Genomic DNA, 20,265 nt, shown 5'->3' on the forward strand with positions numbered 1-20,265 from the left:
GCCCTAACACGGTAGTAGGTGATACCGGTTAAGGGGGGAAACATCCGGGAAAATATCCCCGATGTTTCGTGTTTCCGGGCAGAGGAGCCGGAGGGGAAAAGTTGCGAGTTCGATAGGTTAGGGGTGTGTGGCGGACGAACGGACTGCCTATCCGGAATCGTCACGTCGTTCTAAGCAACTTTCATGTTGAAAATATTTTAATCCGAGTTACGGATTAAAAGATATGATTTTCTAAGGATTTTATTAATTTCAGGGATTTAATTAGTTATTTAAATTAATTCGAAAATGGAATAATGACATCAGCATGATGTCATGCTGACGTCAGCAGTCAACAGAGTTGACTGGTCAACCTGACATGTGGGTCCAGGGGGACCCACCTGTCATTCTCTATGATTAACTAAAATAGATTAATTAGCTTAATTAGTGATTAGGTTAATCTAATCAAGATTAATTACTTAATTAATTAATTAATATTTTAATTATTTTAGTTATTATTTATTTATTTAATATATTCTTTTTTTATTATTATTTTTTATATTTTTTTAATTCCTTTTCTTTTTTTTCTTTTTTTAAAACCGTTCTGGGGCGGGGCCCCCTAGTTAGTGGCACGGGGGGACCTATCGGTTCGGGTGTGCGTGCGTTCGGGTTCGGGCGCAACGGGTGTGCCCCGTTCGGGTGCACGCCCAGGGGCACGCGGGCGTGGGCACGGGCGGCCACGGCGGGGCACGTCGCCGGCCAGGGATGGGCGCAGGGGCGCACCCCGCCCAGTGAGGGGCGAGGTTGCCGGCGGCCACCGCACAAGCGGCAGCAGGGCGGCGGTGCCGGCGTGGGGCGAGGGGAGCAGGGGGCGCGGCCCTGGCGGGGAGCCACGGCGGCTAGCGGCCACGCGCGCGCGCGTGGCGAGGCCCGAGCGCGGCGAGCGCGCACGGGGGAAGCGGGTGGGCGCGCCCCGGGCGCAGGCAGAGGCGGGGAACGGCGAGTGCGCGGCCGACGCGAGGAGAGAAGGGAAAAGGCGGCGGCTCACGGCGGGGTGTAGGGTCCGGGCAGCGGTGCTCGAAGAGGAGGTCGGGGAGGCCACGGCGAGGTCGATCCGGCGACGGCAGCGGGCTTCCTGGCGCCGACGAGGAGCAACGGGGTGGCGCGCGGCATCTGCGTCGGCGGGGTCGGGGCGCGGCTGCCACCCGATGCAGACGAGGGAGAGACGGGGATGCGAGGTCCGGCGAGGAGTCGAGGAGGACGGAGACGACGGCGAGCGGCGACGGCGCGACGTCGGGTCTTGGGGCGCCGCGGGGGGGGGAGACGGAAGGCGGTGTGGTGGCTCCGGCGACGGGAGGCCTTCGGACGACGGCACGGCGTCGGTGGGGGTTCGGCCGACGGGGCACTGCGGGGGGGGGGGGGAGTGGGGGATCGATCCCGATCCAGATCGGATCGGGAGAGGGGGAGTGGGTGCGAGTGGGGAATGGGTTAGGGTTACCGTGGTGGTGGGGTGGTATAGGCAGGGGTGGCCTGGGTCGGCCTGGTCAGCTGTGGCCAACTGGGCCACTTGGCCCAGGGGAGAGGGGGGTCTTTTCTTTTTGTTTTCTATTTCTTTTCTATTTTATTTTAAGTTCCCTTTTATTACAGTTTTATAAAAAAACACTAGCACCTAAATTTGTATTTATAAATATACTACTGCCACCTTAATTCTCAACCGAAAATAAAATAGTTTAATATTTTATAAAATTCAATAGGCATGTATTTAATTGTTTTAACTACTGTTTTAATTATCTTAGAGTCTTTAAACACCTTATCAAAGTTTGGTTTCTCCACCATAATTACCTATGCATTATTTAGTTCACTCCGAACATTTTAGTTTTAAAGTTTGGAAACTTTTGTTGTTTACCTATGTTTTAAATTTGAATTTGAATCGGGTTCGAATGAACGTGAGTTTAATCACAGTAATGGAGGTGACGTGGCATCCTTAGCTTGGGATTACTGTAGTCTAATTATCCGGGCGTCACAATTCTCCTCCACTACAAGAAATCTCGTCCCGAGATTTAAGAGGGGAGTAAGGGGGGGGGGGGTTCTGATTATTCTAATGGATCTTCTTGAAGAAGTTAATCCCTTTCGTTGATGCCTTCAATTCTTTATCCCAAAGCATCATGATGAAGTTGTCGTCCTTTCTTCGGGGAGCTCCATCGTACTTACAAATAGGTAGGGGGAAGCTCTACAATGATAGGATGTTATAAGGGAAATTCATTTGGGGTATCCCAGGAATAAACATATGAGTAGCTCTCGAGTTGAACAAATGACACACATCGAGAGCAAAGTAAGACGGTGTAATAAGAGGTTTCAAGCGGATAGGCAATCGTTCATTGCCTGAAGCAGAGTGCAAAAGGGGTTCAGAGCAACGAGAATAAGTATTGTGTCCGATACCAGAATAGATTAACAGGCAAGTGGCCCGTGAATTACATACAAAGTCAAGCACGAGGAATAACTCTGACAATAGGGTGTACAGGAGAGTCAGGTTTCGATCCTGTGGAACTGTGGGTTATGGGCCCACCATGTGGGTTAAAAGCAGGAAGGCGCTAATATTTGCACGGTCAAGATAACAAGGTATGTCAGAGGATAGCCTGTCGGTTTTGTTGTCAACAATGTCGGTACCAAGGGCGAGGGACGAAGTGAACCATTTTCCTGCTCGTTGAACGAGGCGGACCAATAGGCAAAGTTCTCGTCCATCGGCGGTTACCGGAAGTCATCAACAGTAGAAACAGGGTTACACCAGACAGGAAGGTACACCGAGGTGTTTACCTAAGCAGGGGATTACCACTGCTCGGTTAAGTAGTTTACAAGTAAGTTTGAACAAAACAACGGGAAGGAAAATGTGCTTAAACACGTATATCAGGGGTATATCCTTCCCAAGGACAAGCAGAGCATGATATCCATGACAGGATATTATGTAGAAAACTCCTTAGGTAGGGGAGAGAAATTTCATGATATTACCCATACAGCGGTGTTTGGATAATTGAGTAGGAAACATTTAACATTGGGCTTCAAATGTTCTTGATGAAAATTGGAGTACCATAGACATGCTTCGAGATAGCATTGACATGGTCTTCAAGCAAAAGGTCAGACTCTAGATAAACGAAGGATTCATCAGGAACAACTTATAGAATAAGTCTTACCATTTCCTCATGGAAGAATAGATAACCTTGCTAAAAGGAAACTATAACAATAGGGCCTCCGCCCAGGGGAGGGGGGGTGCTAGGCATGACATCATGTTACCGGGTCATCAAAGGATCAACATCATAACTCTTGGAAAATGTCCCAACCATCATATCCGACCAAGATTCAGATCCGATTGGTGTCATGATACCCCAGACTCAGGATGTCCGAGAAGAAAAACTGCGGCACATATCAACGAAATGACATCGTAAGATTCTCGGGAAATGAACTATGGGAGTGGGTTCCTGAAACAATAGTACATCATTAAACCAAGGAGAGGACAAGGAGGTGTCTGGTGAACTCAACGGCAATTCACCGAGATTCCCAAAAGATGGATTTCCACCATTAAGTGAACAAGGAGATAACATTTGTCAGATCAACTGATATAAGGAAGTATGCTCGAGGAAAACATACACAATTAAACATTGGTGAAGGGTGGGCCCGAAGTACGGGTTGGGTTGCACGACCAATGTCGGAATGGTGATTCCATAAACAATAGACTAGGCCGACCATTAACTTCAAAGCAATAGGGTTGCTAGAAGTGCAGGATCCAAACAGCACCGTTCACTTGTTGGTACCCCGGTTGGAACCAACACGAGGACCACGAAAGAATGGTGATGGTGAGAAGTATCACTACACCAAGAACTCTTAAGGGTGGTGAATTTCTCACAACATTGAAGATATAAGAGATGTTAATGTTCCAAGGTAAAGAAGAACAATTACTGGATAGCAAGGAACTCAAGGTATACACCAAACACAAACAAGCTTGTGTTGGTGGGAAGGCAATAAAGGTCGATGATAACGCAGATCATCGAGGGCAAGGATGGTATTTCTCATCATGAACTCATTTGATATCCTGGAAGAGCTCATAAGGTTGATGATGATCACGACACATTTGTCGATAGATTTCATGAAGATGTAATCAATCAGCGACGACATCAAGTCAAAGGAATGATGATGCCAAAAGTCATTGGAACCATGGGTACGACACAAACTCGAACTCAAGCTTGTTGTTTAAGGTGAAAGGGTATGACGAGGAAAATCGACGTAAGGTTAGTTCATCGTCGAAAATTGGTGCTCCGAGAATAAGGACCAGGTAGCACCGTTAGAATCGTCACGACAATGATATAGCCAAACAGGCTAGGAATGGCGTGATCGGGAACAAACTCGTACTTATAGAAGCTTACTGAAGAGTTGTTGAACCGTAGAGCGGACTCGGTTCAGTTATCGGTGTCTTTGAGTGTTCAATAACTCCGAGCCCATGAAAAATTGTAATCGGTGAGTATGTAGTACTTGATGAAGAACTCATAAGAAATTATGCAGTTCCAAGATAATCTCGAGATACCAGGTGGTAATACCCGACGACAGATCAAACTAGAAGTTGAACTGGGGTATTGCTCTATAGAAGACAAGTGCTTAAACTTGCCCAGGACATGATATTTAAAGGAGAACATGGTCAGAACCACGATTGCAAAAAGGCCAGATCTCAGATATAAGATGAACTTATACCAAGGGAATAATTGATTTTAAAAGAAGCTTCGATGAGAAGATGTACATCGTGTCCATGGGCATGAACGCAAAGTTCAAGGTCGACTCCCACTTCCCCAACGCACAACCTTTCATTCACTTCTCGCGCTCAATGAAGTTGTAGTTTTGAAATTTTATCTGGCAAAATACCAGAAGAGTACGACTCGTGAAAACTTTCGAGTTCACACTTATTAAGGAAGGCATAGGTTCAACCCATCGGGGCATCTTAGAATCATATACCAGAATCTTTAGAAGTAATTAACTTAAGCTCGAAGACAGAGCATGGTTAAGAAAGCAGAGGATACAATTTACCAAAGGCATTATGTATCAGAGGAAAGGCTCACAAGGTTATTGAATATGAAAGGGCGTTGTCAGATAAAATCCAACAAAGGATCTGGTGGTCCACAAGGGATCTGACGTGAGCATCGGTACTCAACTAGAGGAAGAAGATTGCAAGGAGATCAGATTATAGAAACAACTGACTAACTCAATTGTCAAATGCAAAGGAATTATGATTTCCAAATCAAGGGATCAGAAGCAATGCTCTGAGTAGGGATGGATAAGTTGAATAGCCTTAGGGTACAATCAATGACAATTGGATTGGTCGAGAACCAATTCCAGTTAAAAGAATGGCAGCTTAGCCGGAGAAGTAATTTATAAGGATCAATGATGATTGCGTGCATTCGCAAACATATTGAGTCAACAGACTCAAAATGATAATGACAAGGAATGTCATTAAGACTACGAGACTTATGGGATTAACCATAATGCGAGCAAGCAAGAATTTCAAGAGCCAAAGGCTCCAGAGGATTTTCGGAAGATCGAATAGTATTTTGAAGACTTTTGTGAAACTCATGAACAACTGGGGATGAGCGGATACTTGACAAGTGCGGCGATTTATTTGAAGGGGTATTCATGTGGCAAAGAACTGCTAGGCAGTAGGCACGAAGTATTCTCGGAACAATAGAGAAAACTTCGGGTATCTTGTAATAACAAGAACAATGGGGAATGATCGTAAGAATGGCAAGTGTAAGTAGTTATCCATAAGGATTTATCGGTGGTCGGGAATAGCAAAAGTGATGGGCACAAAGTCTCGAGAGAATATCAAAGAGTATCTCCGAAATCTTCTGGTGTAGTCGGTGACCATCTGGACTGAAGGGGCTCTCCGGGAGAAAGTATTTTCGAGAACCTAAAGTTAGTTTTTTGTAAAAATCGTTTAACCCGAATAGAAGAGGATTCAGAATCCCAGAGTAAAGGTCGAGGAATAAAAGATCCTAATACCTCCCGATGGCGACGTGGGCCCATGGGCCACACAGCCATGTTAGTAAAAGTTTTTCAACGACTAGACTCGACTTCGGCATGGGAGTTGGAAAGGGAGATTCCTACAGGCAGTCGGCTCTGATACCAACTTGTGACGCCCCCGATTCAATCGTACACTAATCATGCACGCAAATGTGTACGATCAAGATCAGGGACTCACGGGAAGATATCACAACACAACTCTAAACATAAATAAGTCATACAAGCATCATAATACAAGCCAGGGGCCTCGAGGGCTCGAATACAAGTGCTCGATCATAGACGAGTCAGCGGAAGCAACAATATCTGAGTACAGACATAAGTTAAACAAGTTGCCATAAGATGGCTAGCACAAACTGGGATACAGATCGAAAGAGGCGCAGGCCTCCTGCCTGGGATCCTCCTAAACTACTCCTGGTCGTCGCCAGCGGGCTGCACGTAGTAGTAGGCACCTCCAGAGTAGTAGTCGTCGTAGCCGAAGGTGGCATCTGGATCCTGGGCTCCAACGTCTGGTTGCGGCATCCGAGAAGAAGAGGAAAACGAGGGAAAAGAGGGAGCAAAGCAATCGTGAGTACTCATCCAAAGTACTCGCAAGCAAGGAGCTACACTACTTATGCATGGGTATATGTGTAAAGGGCCATATCGGTGGACTGAACTGCAGAATGCCAGAATAAAAGGGGGATAGCTAATCCTGTCGAAGACTGCGCTTCTGGCAGCCTCCGTCTTGCAGCATGTAGAAGAGAGTAGATTGACGTCCTCCAAGTAGCATCTCCAAGTAGCATCTCCAAGTAGCATCGCATAGCATAAACCTACCCGGCGATCCTCCCCTCGTATCCCTGAGGAGAGCGACCACCGGTTGTATCTGGCACTTGGAAGGGTGTGTTTTATTAAGTATCCGGTTCTAGTTGTCATAAGGTCAAGGTACAACTCCAAGTCGTCCTGTTACCGAAGATCACGACTATTCGAATAGATTAACTTCCCTGCAGGGGTGCACCACATAACCCAACACGCTTGATCCCATTTGGCCAGACACACTTTCCTGGGTCATGCTCGGCCGCGGAAGATCAACACGTCGCAGCCCCACCTAGGCACAACAGAGAGGCCAGCACGCCGGTCTAAACCTAAGCGCACAGGGGTCTGGGCCCATCGCCCATAGCACACCTGCACGTTGCGAGGGCGGCCGAAAGCAGACCTAGCCTAGTGGCGTTCCAGTCCAATTCGGCGCGCGCCGCTCCGTCGCTGACGTCTGAAGTGCTTCGGCTGATACCACGACGTCGGGATACCCATAACTACTCCCACGTAGATGGTTAGTGCGTATAGGCTCGTAGCCAACTCAGATCAAATACCAAGATCTCGTTAAGCGTGTTAAGTATCCGCGAACGCCGAACAGGGCCAGGCCCACCTCTCTCCTAGGTGGTCTCAACCTGCCCTGTCGCTCCGCCACAAAGTAACAGTCGGGGCCGTCGGGAACCCAGGCCCACCTCTACCGGGATGGAGCCACCTGTCCTTTCAGCCCCCTCATCAGAATCACTTGCGGGTACTCATCGAGCTGACCCGACTTTAGTCACCATCTGTATAGTATGTATGTATGTATAGTATATACCCGTGATCACCTCCCGAGTGATCACGGCCCAATAGTATAGCAAGGCAGACTGACAAGAATGTAGGGCCAATGATGATAAACTAGCATCCTATACTAAGCATTTAGGATTGCAGGTAAGGTATCAACAGGTGTAGCAACAATGTCAGGCTATGCATCAGAATAGGATCAACGGAAAGCAGTAACATGCTACACTACTCTAATGCAAGCAGTATAGAAGAGAATAGGCGATATCTGGTGATCAAGGGGGGGGGGCTTGCCTGGTTGCTCTGGCAAGAGAGAGGGGTCGTCAACTCCGTAGTCGAACTGGTCAGCAGCAGCGTCAGTCTCGTAGTCTACCGGATAGAAGAGGGGGGAAGAAATAATGAATACAGAGCAAACAAAGCATCACAAATATAACAAGGCAATACACGGTGTTCGGTGTGCCCTAACGCGGTAGTAGGTGATACCGGTTAAGGGGGGAAACATCCGGGAAAATATCCCCGGTGTTTCGTGTTTCCGGGCAGAGGAGCCGGAGGGGGAAAGTTGCGAGTTTGATAGGTTAGGGGTGTGTGGCGGACGAACGGACTGCCTATCCGGAATCGTCACGTCGTTCTAAGCAACTTTCATGTTGAAAATATTTTAATCCGAGTTACGGATTAAAAGATATGATTTTCTAAGGATTTTATTAATTTCTGGGATTTAATTAGTTATTTAATTAATTCGAAAATGGAATAATGACATCAGCATGATGTCATGCTGACATCAGCAGTCAACAGAGTTGACTGGTCAACCTGACATGTGGGTCCAGGGGGACCCACCTGTCATTCTCTATGATTAACTAAAATAGATTAATTAGCTTAATTAGTGATTAGGTTAATCTAATCACGATTAATTACTTAATTAATTACTTAATTAATTAATTAATATTTTAATTATTTTAGTTATTACTTATTTATTTAATATATTCTTTTTATTATTATTTTATATTTTTTTAATTCCTTTTCTTTTTTTTCTTTTTTTTAAAACCGTTCTGGGGCGGGGCCCCCTAGTCAGTGGCCCGGGGGGCCTATCGGTTCGGGTGTGCGTGCGTTCGGGTTCGGGCGCAACGGGTGTGCCCCGTTCGGGTGCACGCCCAGGGGCACGCGGGCGTGGGCACGGGTGGCCACGGCGGGGCACGTCGCCGGCCAGGGATGGGCGCAGGGGCGCATCCCGCCCAGTGCGGGGCGAGGTTGCCGGCGGCCACCGCACAAGCGGCAGCAGGGCGGCGGTGCCGGCGTGGGGCGAGGGGAGCAGGGGGCGCGGCCCTGGCGGGGAGCCACGACGGCTAGCGGCCGCGCGCGCGCGGGGCGATGCCCGAGCGCGGCGAGCGCGCACGGGGGAAGCGGGTGGGCGCGCCCCGGGCGCAGGCAGAGGCGGGGAACGGCGAGTGCGCGGCCGACGCGGGGAGAGGAAGGGAAAAGGCGGCGGCTCACGGCGGGGTGTAGGGTCCGGGCAGCGGTGCTCGAAGAGGAGGTCGAGGGGGCCACGGCGAGGTCGATCCGGCGACGGCAGCGGGCTTCGTGGCGCCGACGAGGAGCAACGGGGTGGCGCGCGGCATCTGCGTCGGCGGGGTCGGGGCGCGGCTGCCACCCGATGCAGACGAGGGAGAGACGGGGATGCGAGGTCCGGCGAGGAGTCGAGGAGGACGGAGACGACGGCGAGCGGCGACGGCGCGACGTCGGGTCTTGGGGCGCCGCGGGGGGGGGGGAGACGGAAGGCGGGTGTGGTGGCTCCGGCGACGGGAGGCCTTCGGACGACGGCACGACGTCGGTGGGGGTTCGGCCGACGGGGCACTGCGGGGGGGGGGGGGGGGAGTGGGGGATCGATCCCGATCCAAATCGGATCGGGAGAGGGGGAGTGGGTGCGAGTGGGGAATGGGTTAGGGTTACCGTGGTGGTGGGGGGGTATAGGCAGGGGTGGCCTGGGTCGGCCTGGTCAGCTGTGGCCAACTGGGCCACTTGGCCCAGGGGAGAGGGGGGTCTTTTCTTTTTGTTTTCTATTTCTTTTCTATTTTATTTTAAGTTTCCTTTTATTATAGTTTTATAAAAAAAACACTAGCACCTAAATTTGTATTTATAAATATACTACTGCCACCTTAATTCTCAACCGAAAATAAAATAGTTTAATATTTTATAAAATTCAATAGGCATGTATTTAATCGTTTTAACTACTGTTTTAATTATCTTAGAGTCTTTAAACACCTTATCAAAGTTTGGTTTCTCCACCATAATTACCTATGCATTATTTAGTTCACTCCGAACATTTTAGTTTTAAAGTTTGGAAACTTTTGTTGTTTACCTATGTTTTAAATTTGAATTTGAATCGGGTTCGAATCAACGTGAGTTTAATCACAGTAATGGAGGTGACGTGGCATCCTTAGCTTGAGATTACTGTAGTCTAATTATCCGGGCGTCACACCACTTCTGGGTCTACTTGTGCGAAATTAAACTTCCGGTCTTCTCCATCTCAGCATGCAAGCACCGGTGGACAGGCGAGATGCTCATTTTCACAAGCTGCACTGTGTCAGGTGTGTGGTTAATCAAACATTCGCTTCTGTCATCTGTGCATGCAGCGGCTTGCAGGCTTTGATCCATATTAAATTCAGACTCCTAGATTGCTTGCTGGCAACCATCATCCTGTCAGGCATCTTTGTTTTTAAACCTTCTGTCTTCTGTCAATTTTTTTTTAACAAGCTTCTGTCTTGTTTGATCTGTGCACCCAGCGCAGGTAGGCTTTAAACATAATTTGAACGAACTTCTAAATATGCCTGACCACCCACTTGCTCGTTTAATAGGCTTCATTGTGTCAGGCTTGATGTAATTAAACCTTCTAACATGGGTCATCAATCTAAGATCTCTGTAATGTAGCGGGGGTAGACTACACACTCCTAAAAATGCCCGACCAGCCACTTTCTCGTTAATTAACGGACTCCTAAATATGCTTGATCGGCCAGTTTCTCCTTTTATAGTCGTATCTGTCAGGCTCGTGAGCTACGGACATAATTTTTGTACTTTGTCTGATCCTTATAGTTCTCTTCAAAGTAACACCCGACTCAAATTAATTGTTTTGTTCATGTGGCTTGTCCCAATCCGATATCTGATCATCTTGTGAATGACAAACCTTATTGTGGACGGAAATATACTGTTAGTCTACGGGATATATTCTACCGGGCTAGGTGTCAGCATATTAGACAACTACAGCGTGCCTAATATCATTTTTTCGTTGGTTGATTCATGTTTCAATCTCATGTGATATGTGATTAGTGTAATCCCGATAAACGATGCAATAAAATGTCTCTGTGCAACAGATGCTAAGGATGGGTTATATCCCCATTTCGAAAAAAAACCGATATAGTGCTAATATCAACAACATGCATGACGGCAACGGTCTCTGTTTGTGTGACTTTCCTCTATACTTTGGTCTTCAGCACCATCCACTATTCTTTGTTGTTCACAATAGTGACTCAATTCATACCTCACTATGAATCCACGTCTTAATCAATTGTGTTTGGATCTGTGTAATATTACTAAACTCGAGTTTCTGTAGTCCAAACATACTTCGTTCTTCGGCTCGGTCCCGTGCTTATAGTCATCGTTAGGTGTTCTACGACCTAGATGTAATTTTTATTATTTCTAGTGTCCCTTGTACTCAACTCAACCTCACTATGTAATTTTTATTGTCCATGTCATCTCCACTTATATTTATTATCAACATGGTGGGAGTAACAGGATTGGTAACGTCACATATACCTTTGCACAATAGATGATTTGGCACTTAATTAATGAGGAAACCGAAGATTGTTGTAACATAATATATTACCATAACATCACACGTACCAAGTCAAAATGAGTCCGTTCCATAACAAATAGGGTCCGTGGCGCTAAAGTAAGCGAGCGTGCAGAATAGGTAATCGTACGCACTGGCCTAATTAGGCTGGCGGGTCGCTCCACTTCTCCCTACTAATTAGTTTGTTGAGGGTAAAACTGGGTGAAGAAATAGTAACGGAATTAATTTTGTTACCATAGTATGCGCTGGTCAAGGTACGCCCCGCTAATTAGTTAGTTGAGGGTAAAATTGCTTGAACAAATAGTAACGGGATTAATTTGGTTACCAACGTATGTGCTGGTCCATGTATGCCCTGATTCAGAAGTCACCAATTGTTGGCAGTAAAATGGATAGAATATGTAGTAATGAAAGAAAATACTTTACCAAGCAAAAAGATCCGGGTGGTTCGGCCCATTGGCTCTTAAACCTAGTAAAACCATGCTAATATCTAGTAACGAATTACTATATGTGCCTTGCTCACAAAGTTGGTAGTAAAAAGGATGAAGTATATGTAACGAAAGAAAATGCTTTACTAACCAATACAGTTTCTAGTAAAACCATGCTAATGTCTAGTAACGAATTAAGATGTGTGAACTCTAAAGACCTGTCTTTTCATTTGTAAAATGAAAAGGACAAAGTAAATGGTAATGGAAGAAGATGCTTTACCGATTGATACATTCACTCCATGGCTCTTATACTACACGCTTGTAAAAAGACATGTTAAATAAAGTAGCAAAATTAAATTAGTTACCATCAGGATGCAACGTCTCCTTCCCGCATTCACATTACTCATGCTAGAGACACAACTTGGTACATATAGTAACAGAACTAAAAAGGTTACTGTCAACATGCAGCGTCACCTGCTTTTCATTCTCAAACCTCAAGGTGGTAAAAAAACAGCGTCATCTGTGTAGCGTTTTCGTTTCCTCCGCTAGAAAAAAACTGCTAAACATAGTAACAGAACTAAAAGATTTACCATAAGCATGCAACCTCCTCCACCCTTCATTCTCGTTTCGCACCCCAGTAAAAAACTAGATAAATAAAGTAACTAAATTAAAAGATTTACCATCTGCATGACGTGATGGGGTAAAGTAGAGAATGGCGTGACTAAGCAGGCAACCAGGTGCGTTCGGTGGGTCTGAGCGTAGGATAGACTACAATGCCCTCTGGCTCACTTTAGCGACCCTAGTTGTATGACACTACACATATGTATGATCCTAGTTGTATCCACTATAGAGGTGGTAAGATAGCCTGGTAATATATGCATGTTGCTAGTCTAAATTATTCTTCATTGTGAGCAGTCTTACTTAAACAATCCAATTGTTCACACAAATAATTTACAATACATACTCATCCAATCTCTATTAAATTTAGCATCTCGAGTATGATCAACTGAATTTTGCATATTTATTTTGATAACATAATGTATCTTATATGTCATACCTATTTGTTTACACAATTTAGTTTCTAAAGTGATCTCGCTGCAATGAGCGGGTATCCTTCTGGTTACTCTTAAAGTTAACTGAAAACGACCTATTCTTCAGGGCATGACTGAGTTACGACCTATTCCACTGCCCCTTGCCGGTCGACATACTACGCCATCATGATCACGTTTGTCCATGCCATCCCACGAAGAAATCACTACGATGAGCCGGCCTAGGTGAAAGCTGAAATAACAGCCAAGTCGTGGACATAACTCACAATGCATGCCTTATATGCTACAAAATGATGAAACCAAACGTTGGATAATCTACAGTTCCTTGCTGCCACTCGGCATGAAGCTCTGTAATAGCCGCGTCAGGTTTTCGTGCGACGATCCTCCTTTCGCTACGGATGCATGAGCTCTCTCCCCGTAATCCTTGCACTTTTTCCTCCTGTCCTCTACCACAGCCCCATCGCCCATCAGCTCTGACACTGCTCGCGCAATGTGCCCCCGCATCACGGCCCTGTTGTTACCGGACGGCATCAAGGGCACGCCGACCCCAAGTACTTCCACGACCAGCCTCTCGTTGAGGAACTGGTCGCTGAACTGAGGCCACGTCACGACAGGCACGCCGTGCGCGATGGACTCTAGCAGGGAGTTCCACCCACAGTGGGTCATGAAGCCGCCTACGGCGTGGTGCGACATGATGGTGAGCTGAGGCGCCCAACCATGCACTATGAGTCCCTGCCCTGCCGTGCGTGCCTCCAGGGCTTGGAGCCACTCTTGCACTTCTGGCAACGCCGTCTCAGACTCCTTCACCACCCAAAGGAACGGCTTCTCAGAGTCCTCGAGGCCGTGTCCAACCTCGTACAGCTGCTTGGGAGGCATCTGCACCAAGCTGCCAAAATTGACATAAATGACCGTGCTCTGGTCCATCTTGTCGAGCCAAGCGGTGACCGCGCTATGGTAGACGGCCTCCTCGTCCCGCCGGTTACCGAGCAAAAAGGGCCCAAGCGCCCAGACAGGCTTGCCAAGTGCCGCTTCATAGGAAGTGATGAACTCTTGCTCGAGGCCCATGAAGGTGTTCATCACGGCGCCATCGGATGAGCGCATGCCCTCCCGCGCCTCCTTGGTGAACTCCTCCCACTCGGGTGTGGTATAGAAGGAGGACGACCATGTCTCCTTGGTCATCTCTACGCGCATCGGCATGCCCGGCACGACGTACGACGTGTCGTGGTCGCCCTTGCCATACGTTGCCACGTTCAGGTCGCATAGCGAGTAGAAGATGGAAGGCACGTGGAAGAAGAGCCGCGGGACCCCGACGCTCCTTGCGACGCCGGCTGTCCACGGGTTGCAAGCGTCGGAGATGATGCAGCTGGGGCGCCGCGGCAGCGCGCGCACATAGGCCTCGAGCGGCCCGGCCAGCCTGTAGAGGTCCAGGAACAACCGGAGGAAGCTGTCGATGCCGGCGGTGCTGCCAGGGGGCAGCCCGTCGTCGGCCGGCGGGAACGGGAGCTCAACTATCTCCAGGGGCAACATGGCGCGCCGCGCCCTGTCGGCTACACCCTGTAGACGCGCGGCGTTGACAGGTGTTGTAACGAGGCTCACTCTCACACCGCGTCCCGCGAGGAGGCAGGCAAGGTCCGACATGGGGATGGTGTGGCCCTGCCCGATGAGCGGGACGAGAACAAAGTGTGGTGGAAGGATTATGGATGTCTCTATCGCCGTCGCCGTCGCGGGCGCCATTGTTGACGGTGCAAGAAAAATAGACTGCAGTTGAGATGTACGGCCGGTATGGAGCTGTATTTATATACAAAGCGCGCGTGTGCTGTATGTCAACAAGTCGAGCTGCAGCGAATGCCGTGTATATACTATATAAAGCGATCCACTGAGCTGATTCATGCTCTCCAACTCACAAACTTTCCAGCCATTAACGAAAAAGGGTTTCCTCTCGCTTTATATATAAAGCAACCATCACCGAACATACTAAAACCAGCCGATACAAACACTCACACCCATGGATGGATACAAGGATGCTGAAAACAGCAACACCACTGTAAAATACAGTAACATCCTCTCCTTTCATGGCGCTTGGTAGATCTACGCTTGGTGAGTGGCAAGACCAATAACTTGATCACTTTTCCTCGTTGTTCGTCATGTCTAAGCACCACTGGCTGGCTGATCAGTGAAGTCTTCTCTGGCATGTGCTGCTTGCCAATCTGCACCTGATCAAAATTAAGACCCTTAAGATTCAGCATCCCTCTATCTCAGCCAAAACTTGTCGAGCTTTTTCTGGGAGTCCATTACCCTTGTTTTAGTACCGCTGATCAAACACTTTGCAATACTTAGAGATGAAGAAAGGAGTTGACCTGCCCTGCTTCGGTCACGGTACACCATCTTCTGTCAATAAATGGTGTCGTTGAGCTGCAACAGTAGTGCGATCAGGTCTTTGTGTTTGAATCTGCCCCACTCAGCATGGTCGACGAGTACATGCTCAGATGGATCACCTCATCGCAGCTGGCTCCAACAGAGAAGACCCATTGCAGGACTTCAATGGTTGTTGTACTCGGCTCTTACACTGATGAGGGTGGACGAGAGTGGAAAGGGTTTCCCTGCTGGCAAATGCATAATATTGCAGCAGATACTGTACTATAGGAATGATTTCCCGGTGTGGCAATTCATGCAACTGCAACAATACTATCAGTCTGTCATTATACAATTCATGTATACTCTTCACTTCCTTCTTGTTGGTATTGCTTAACAACCTGCCATGATGTATGTGGTTGTCAATTGTTGCTGTCTGCAGCAGCAACCGATGAGAAAGTCATACATCACACACCTTTTTTTTTAGAAAATGACACATCACACCTTGATTGAATTTGTTCAGAACACTCGACGCACATGCTTCTGGGTTGGTCCATCACCAGAGAGGTGTGGTATCATATCCTGCTTCCTCTTCAACTAAATAAGGTCACGCCATTAGGGCATAATAACATCACCAAGTGGTGGCCCTCATTCTGTATGGTGGTGTCTACGGCGCAACGCATGAAGCTCAAATTGATCATATAGGTAACTTTGCGGTACATCAGGCTTTGAGTGTGACAGCCGAGTTTTCGAGCGTAAATCTTCCCTTCCGAGTCAGGTTGCAGTGGCGATTGGAGCGGACATGTGGGTGCACATGTGAATTCGTTGCATTAAAAATCCATATAATCAAGCATCCACTTTCATCGGAGGCAGCGATAATGTTATCATATCTCCTCTGGTCGGACCGATCCGATAATGTCGGGTATTTATCTATCCACTTGCAGCATGACATGAAGACATCTCATCCATCCTCGGTGTATTAAAACCTCGGTCAGAGGTGAGAATTACACCTCAGATCGATATCCGATGGATTTGCACTCTCACATATGTTTGAGCTGGAAGCAATGGGCTTGAAAAAACGAATCCATTTTCCTTGTATTCCCTCTCCTCATCTTTCAATCATTGGAAAATATAAACAAAAAGCCACACTGTAGATTTCTAAATTAGAATCTGCCTTATCAAATTAGTAAATTAAACTATTTTCTTCAAAGCAAGCAAAAATTTACCAAAACTACTATACAGCGGTGACATACCTCGATTCCTTCAAGTTGAATTTGATCTGTTGATGTATGATGCTGCTAAAGCGCACAAGCAGTCGTTGTCTCGTGATCTCTAATGGATTCAATCGCACGAAGTGAAGTTCCCTCTCGACATCTCAAGCCTCCATGCACCCTAGAAGCGAGGGGCGGCGGCGCAGGGTCATACCGATCCACGAGAATGCCACGAACGAAATTACGAGGAGGATAGATCGATATAGGAAAGTAACTGCTCGATCTCACGGCTGATCTGACGTCTACAACTAGCGGCCAAGGCTCAAACGGTGCTTTCCCATGTTTGGGCCTTTGGGCTAGAAAGTTGCAACGTTGGGCCATAATCAAGTTAGCATTAAACGACAAATGGCAATATACACTGTATACATACAAACTACTCGTGGCACTTATACTATGGTTCGCTTGGACAGAGCTGTAGCTGACCCAGCCTGGAGTTTCCTGTTTCCGGATGCGGAGGTTGAGAACATAACTTCTGCGACGTCGGATCATGGTCCGATTGTTCTGTCTCTCTTGGTGGGAGAGGATATGAGAAGAGCACCGAATTTTTTTAAATATGAGCTAATGTGGGAGAGACACCCCGAGCTACCAACCTTCGTTGAGTCCGAGTGGGGGAGATTGAATGCTGGTTCGTTGGTCCAAGAAGTACAGGCAAAGCTCAGAAGTTTGGGCGAAAATTTGTCCAGCTGGGATAGGAATACTTTTGGTCATGTCAAGGGAGAGCTGGAGGTCTTAAGAAGTGTTCCGGGGAGAGTGGGACCGAGCCACTTGGAGATAAAAGTGACAAACAGGCTGGTGGAGATGTACCAAAGAGAAGAAATTCTAGAAAAACGAAGATCAAGAATGGACTGGTTAACACATGGTGATAAGAACACGAAGTATTTTCAGAGAAGAGCCGCGTTGAGGCGCAAAAAAACCCAGAATATCTATGTTTGCAAAACCTGACGGACAGTTGACAGAAGACGTTTGACGAGATTGAGTCGATGGCAACTCAGTTCTACAAGGAGCTGTATACTTCGAAAGATTGCAATAATATGCAGGATGTACTGGAGGCGGTCCTAGCAAAAGTAACAGGTGATATGCGAGCCCGGCATGATGCTGTATATTCTGAAGAAGAAGTGAAGAAGGCGTTGTATCAAATGTACCCGACAATGGCTCCGGGTCCGGACGGTTTTCCGGCCCACTATTTTCAGAAACATTGGGCCATATGTGGAGCTGAGGTGACGGCGGTTGTTCTGAAGATTGTAGAGGGAAAGGAGAGTGCGGAAAGCATTAATCAAACTTATTTGGTGCTAATTCCAAAGGTAAAAGACCCGACCCTTCTTTCACAGTTTCGGCCAATAAGTTTGTGCAACGTCCTATATAAGATAGCATCAAAGGTCATTGCTAATCTTTTAAAGGAAGTGCTTCCAGAGATTATTTCTGCAGAACAGTCAGCTTTCGTCCCTGGGCGTATGATTACTGATAACATTATCGTTGCCTATGAGCGCTTGCATTTTATGAAGCGCAACCGAGCTGTCAAAGACCGTCATTGTGCACTCAAGCTGGACATGATGAAGGCTTATGATAGAGTTGAATGGGAGTACTTGAGAGCGATCATGTTAAAGCTGAGCTTCTCAGAGAGATGGGTGAAGATTGTTATGCATCTTGTAAGCTCTGTCCTTTTCCGTTTTGCTTAATGACAAGAAGTTGGAAGAATTTAAACCGAGCAGAGGTATTCGGCAGGGAGATCCCATCTCCCCTTACCTGTTTTTGTTAGCAGCAGAGGGCCTTTCGTGCCTCTTGAAGAATGTGAATCAGTCATCTCAGATGGGTGGGATACAGGTGGCCCCTTCGGCACCGCCAGTTAATCACCTTTTGTTTGCAGATGATAGCCTGCTGTTTTTCAAAGCAAATGGTGGAGGGGCGATGGAGGTGTCGAACCTTTTGGAAACTTACTGTCAACCATCCGGTCAGAGAATTAACCCAATGAAATCTACTATATTTTTTAGCAAAGGTTGCCCAACTAGTGTGAAAGAGGAGCTTAAAACAATATTGAATGTCCCAAATGAAACTCTAAATGACAAGTATCTAGGGATGCCTACTGACGTAGGTGCTTCTAAGAATGGGGCTTTCAAATATCTAAAGGACAGATTGTGGAGTAAAGTGAAAGTCTGGATAGAGAAAACTATTTCTTCTGCAGGGAAGGAGGTGCTGGTGAAGTCAGTTGCACAGGCAGTGCCGGTATACTCAATGTCATGTTTTAAACTCCCTAGAGGCTTGTGTGAGCACCTGAACAAACTCATACGCCAATTTTGATGGGGAAGCAAGGAGGGGAAGAGAAAACCCAACTGGGTATCTTGGCATACAATGACACGACCAAAGTTTATGGGAGGACTGGGATTCTGGAATTTTGAGTTATTTAACCTAGCTCTCTTAGCACGTCAGGCATGGCGCCTGATGCAGCAGTCGGACTCACTTTGTGCCCGTATTCTAAAAGTTATATATTTTCCAGACTCCAACATACTTTCAGCTGAACTTGGTGGACACCCCTCCCAGGTATGGAGGGCAATCTTAGAAGGCCGTGATGTTTTGCTCCAGGGTCTGATAAGGAGAGTCGGTGATGGTGCAACTACTCGGATATGGCAAGATTATTGGATCCCTAGAAACTGGACAATGAGGTCGAGAGCTTGTCTTTCGGCCAATCCACCACAGCTAGTGAGGGACTTGATCGATAGTACAAATGCTTCTTGGAGGAAGGACATGGTGGAACAGATGTTTGTTGCTGCTGATTCAAACATAATTCTAAGGATCCCTTTGAGCACAAGAAGAATGACCGATTTCTGGGCCTGGAGTCATGAGAAGAATGGTGTTTTTTTGGTACGCTCTGCATATCGGATGCTAGTAGATACAAAGAGGAGAAGAGAAGACTGGCTTGAAGGAAGGGCGGGAAGCTCAAACTATGAGGCAGAAGCGAAATCATGGAAATCGTTGTGGTCAATGGAGGTATCGGGTGCTACTATTTGTTACGATTTTTTAAAGCACATGGGAGAGAAGTAGAGTGTATCATCCGGGCCTCTATTTTGAGTGTCACAGATCAATGAGTGCCTTATTTTTTCTTCAAACCAAGGTCGGTACATTCCCTCGCTTGCGTAGAACAGACAGCTAAAAATTAATCAAAACTTACTTGCAAATAGTAACCCATCGATGTCTTGCTTGTGCATGCTTTCAACTCCTAGTGCAGTAATTATGTAATGATTAGTTTAGCGGGTCAACAGCTTTCTAATGATCCTCCTAACTACCTGCCTCTGTTGTTTAGTCGCAATGGGCTGTCGTGTTCATCGCCCAATTTCAAACTATATTTGCTAAATAATAGCATGTTGATTATGAACAGTTTTTGCTACGCTAATGATTTTCTCTAGTCCCTTTAACGTGCAATCCATATGTGTAATGTGTTCCTGCAATTTGTTTGCTACTTATTTTGTTCTTTTGTCCCTCTATTCAGTTTCCCTCTTGGCATTCGTTTATATATCATATGGGATGCATGGCTATTTGTTTATCCCTTTAGATGTAAGCATTGGCAAATATACAACACATGCTTCCCGCTGCATCTATCGAAAGCATCCTATGCAGAAGGACAGTCTTATGTATTTAGTATATGTCTGCTTCATTTCAAAAAAGAATTGACATAGTGAGTAACCACATAAAGGGTCTCAATAGGTGCTGCAAAGGCGACTTAAGTATTTAAATTGATT

General features: G+C 46.8%; 1 protein-coding gene and 1 long non-coding RNA gene across 2 annotated transcripts; both read right to left on the bottom strand.

Annotated features, from left to right (window-relative positions):
* Nucleotides 1-13,171: 13,171 nt before the first annotated feature.
* LOC123082516 (UDP-glycosyltransferase 73C11-like) lies at nucleotides 13,172-14,696 on the bottom strand. Its single transcript, XM_044504842.1, has one exon. It carries the CDS (start codon nucleotides 14,643-14,645, stop codon nucleotides 13,227-13,229), a length of 1,419 nt encoding a protein of 472 aa, XP_044360777.1. The 5' UTR covers nucleotides 14,646-14,696; the 3' UTR covers nucleotides 13,172-13,226.
* A 1,235-nt stretch (nucleotides 14,697-15,931) lies between these two features.
* Nucleotides 15,932-16,724, bottom strand: LOC123082517 (uncharacterized). The gene is made up of 2 exons (XR_006439041.1): nucleotides 16,517-16,724; nucleotides 15,932-16,411 (listed from the first exon to the last, which is right to left on the bottom strand). It is a non-coding gene; the product is annotated as an uncharacterized lncRNA (long non-coding RNA).
* Nucleotides 16,725-20,265: the final 3,541 nt, after the last annotated feature.

Source organism: Triticum aestivum, chromosome 4A, assembly GCF_018294505.1.
Source record: "Triticum aestivum cultivar Chinese Spring chromosome 4A, IWGSC CS RefSeq v2.1, whole genome shotgun sequence".
Lineage (NCBI taxonomy): Eukaryota > Viridiplantae > Streptophyta > Magnoliopsida > Poales > Poaceae > Triticum > Triticum aestivum.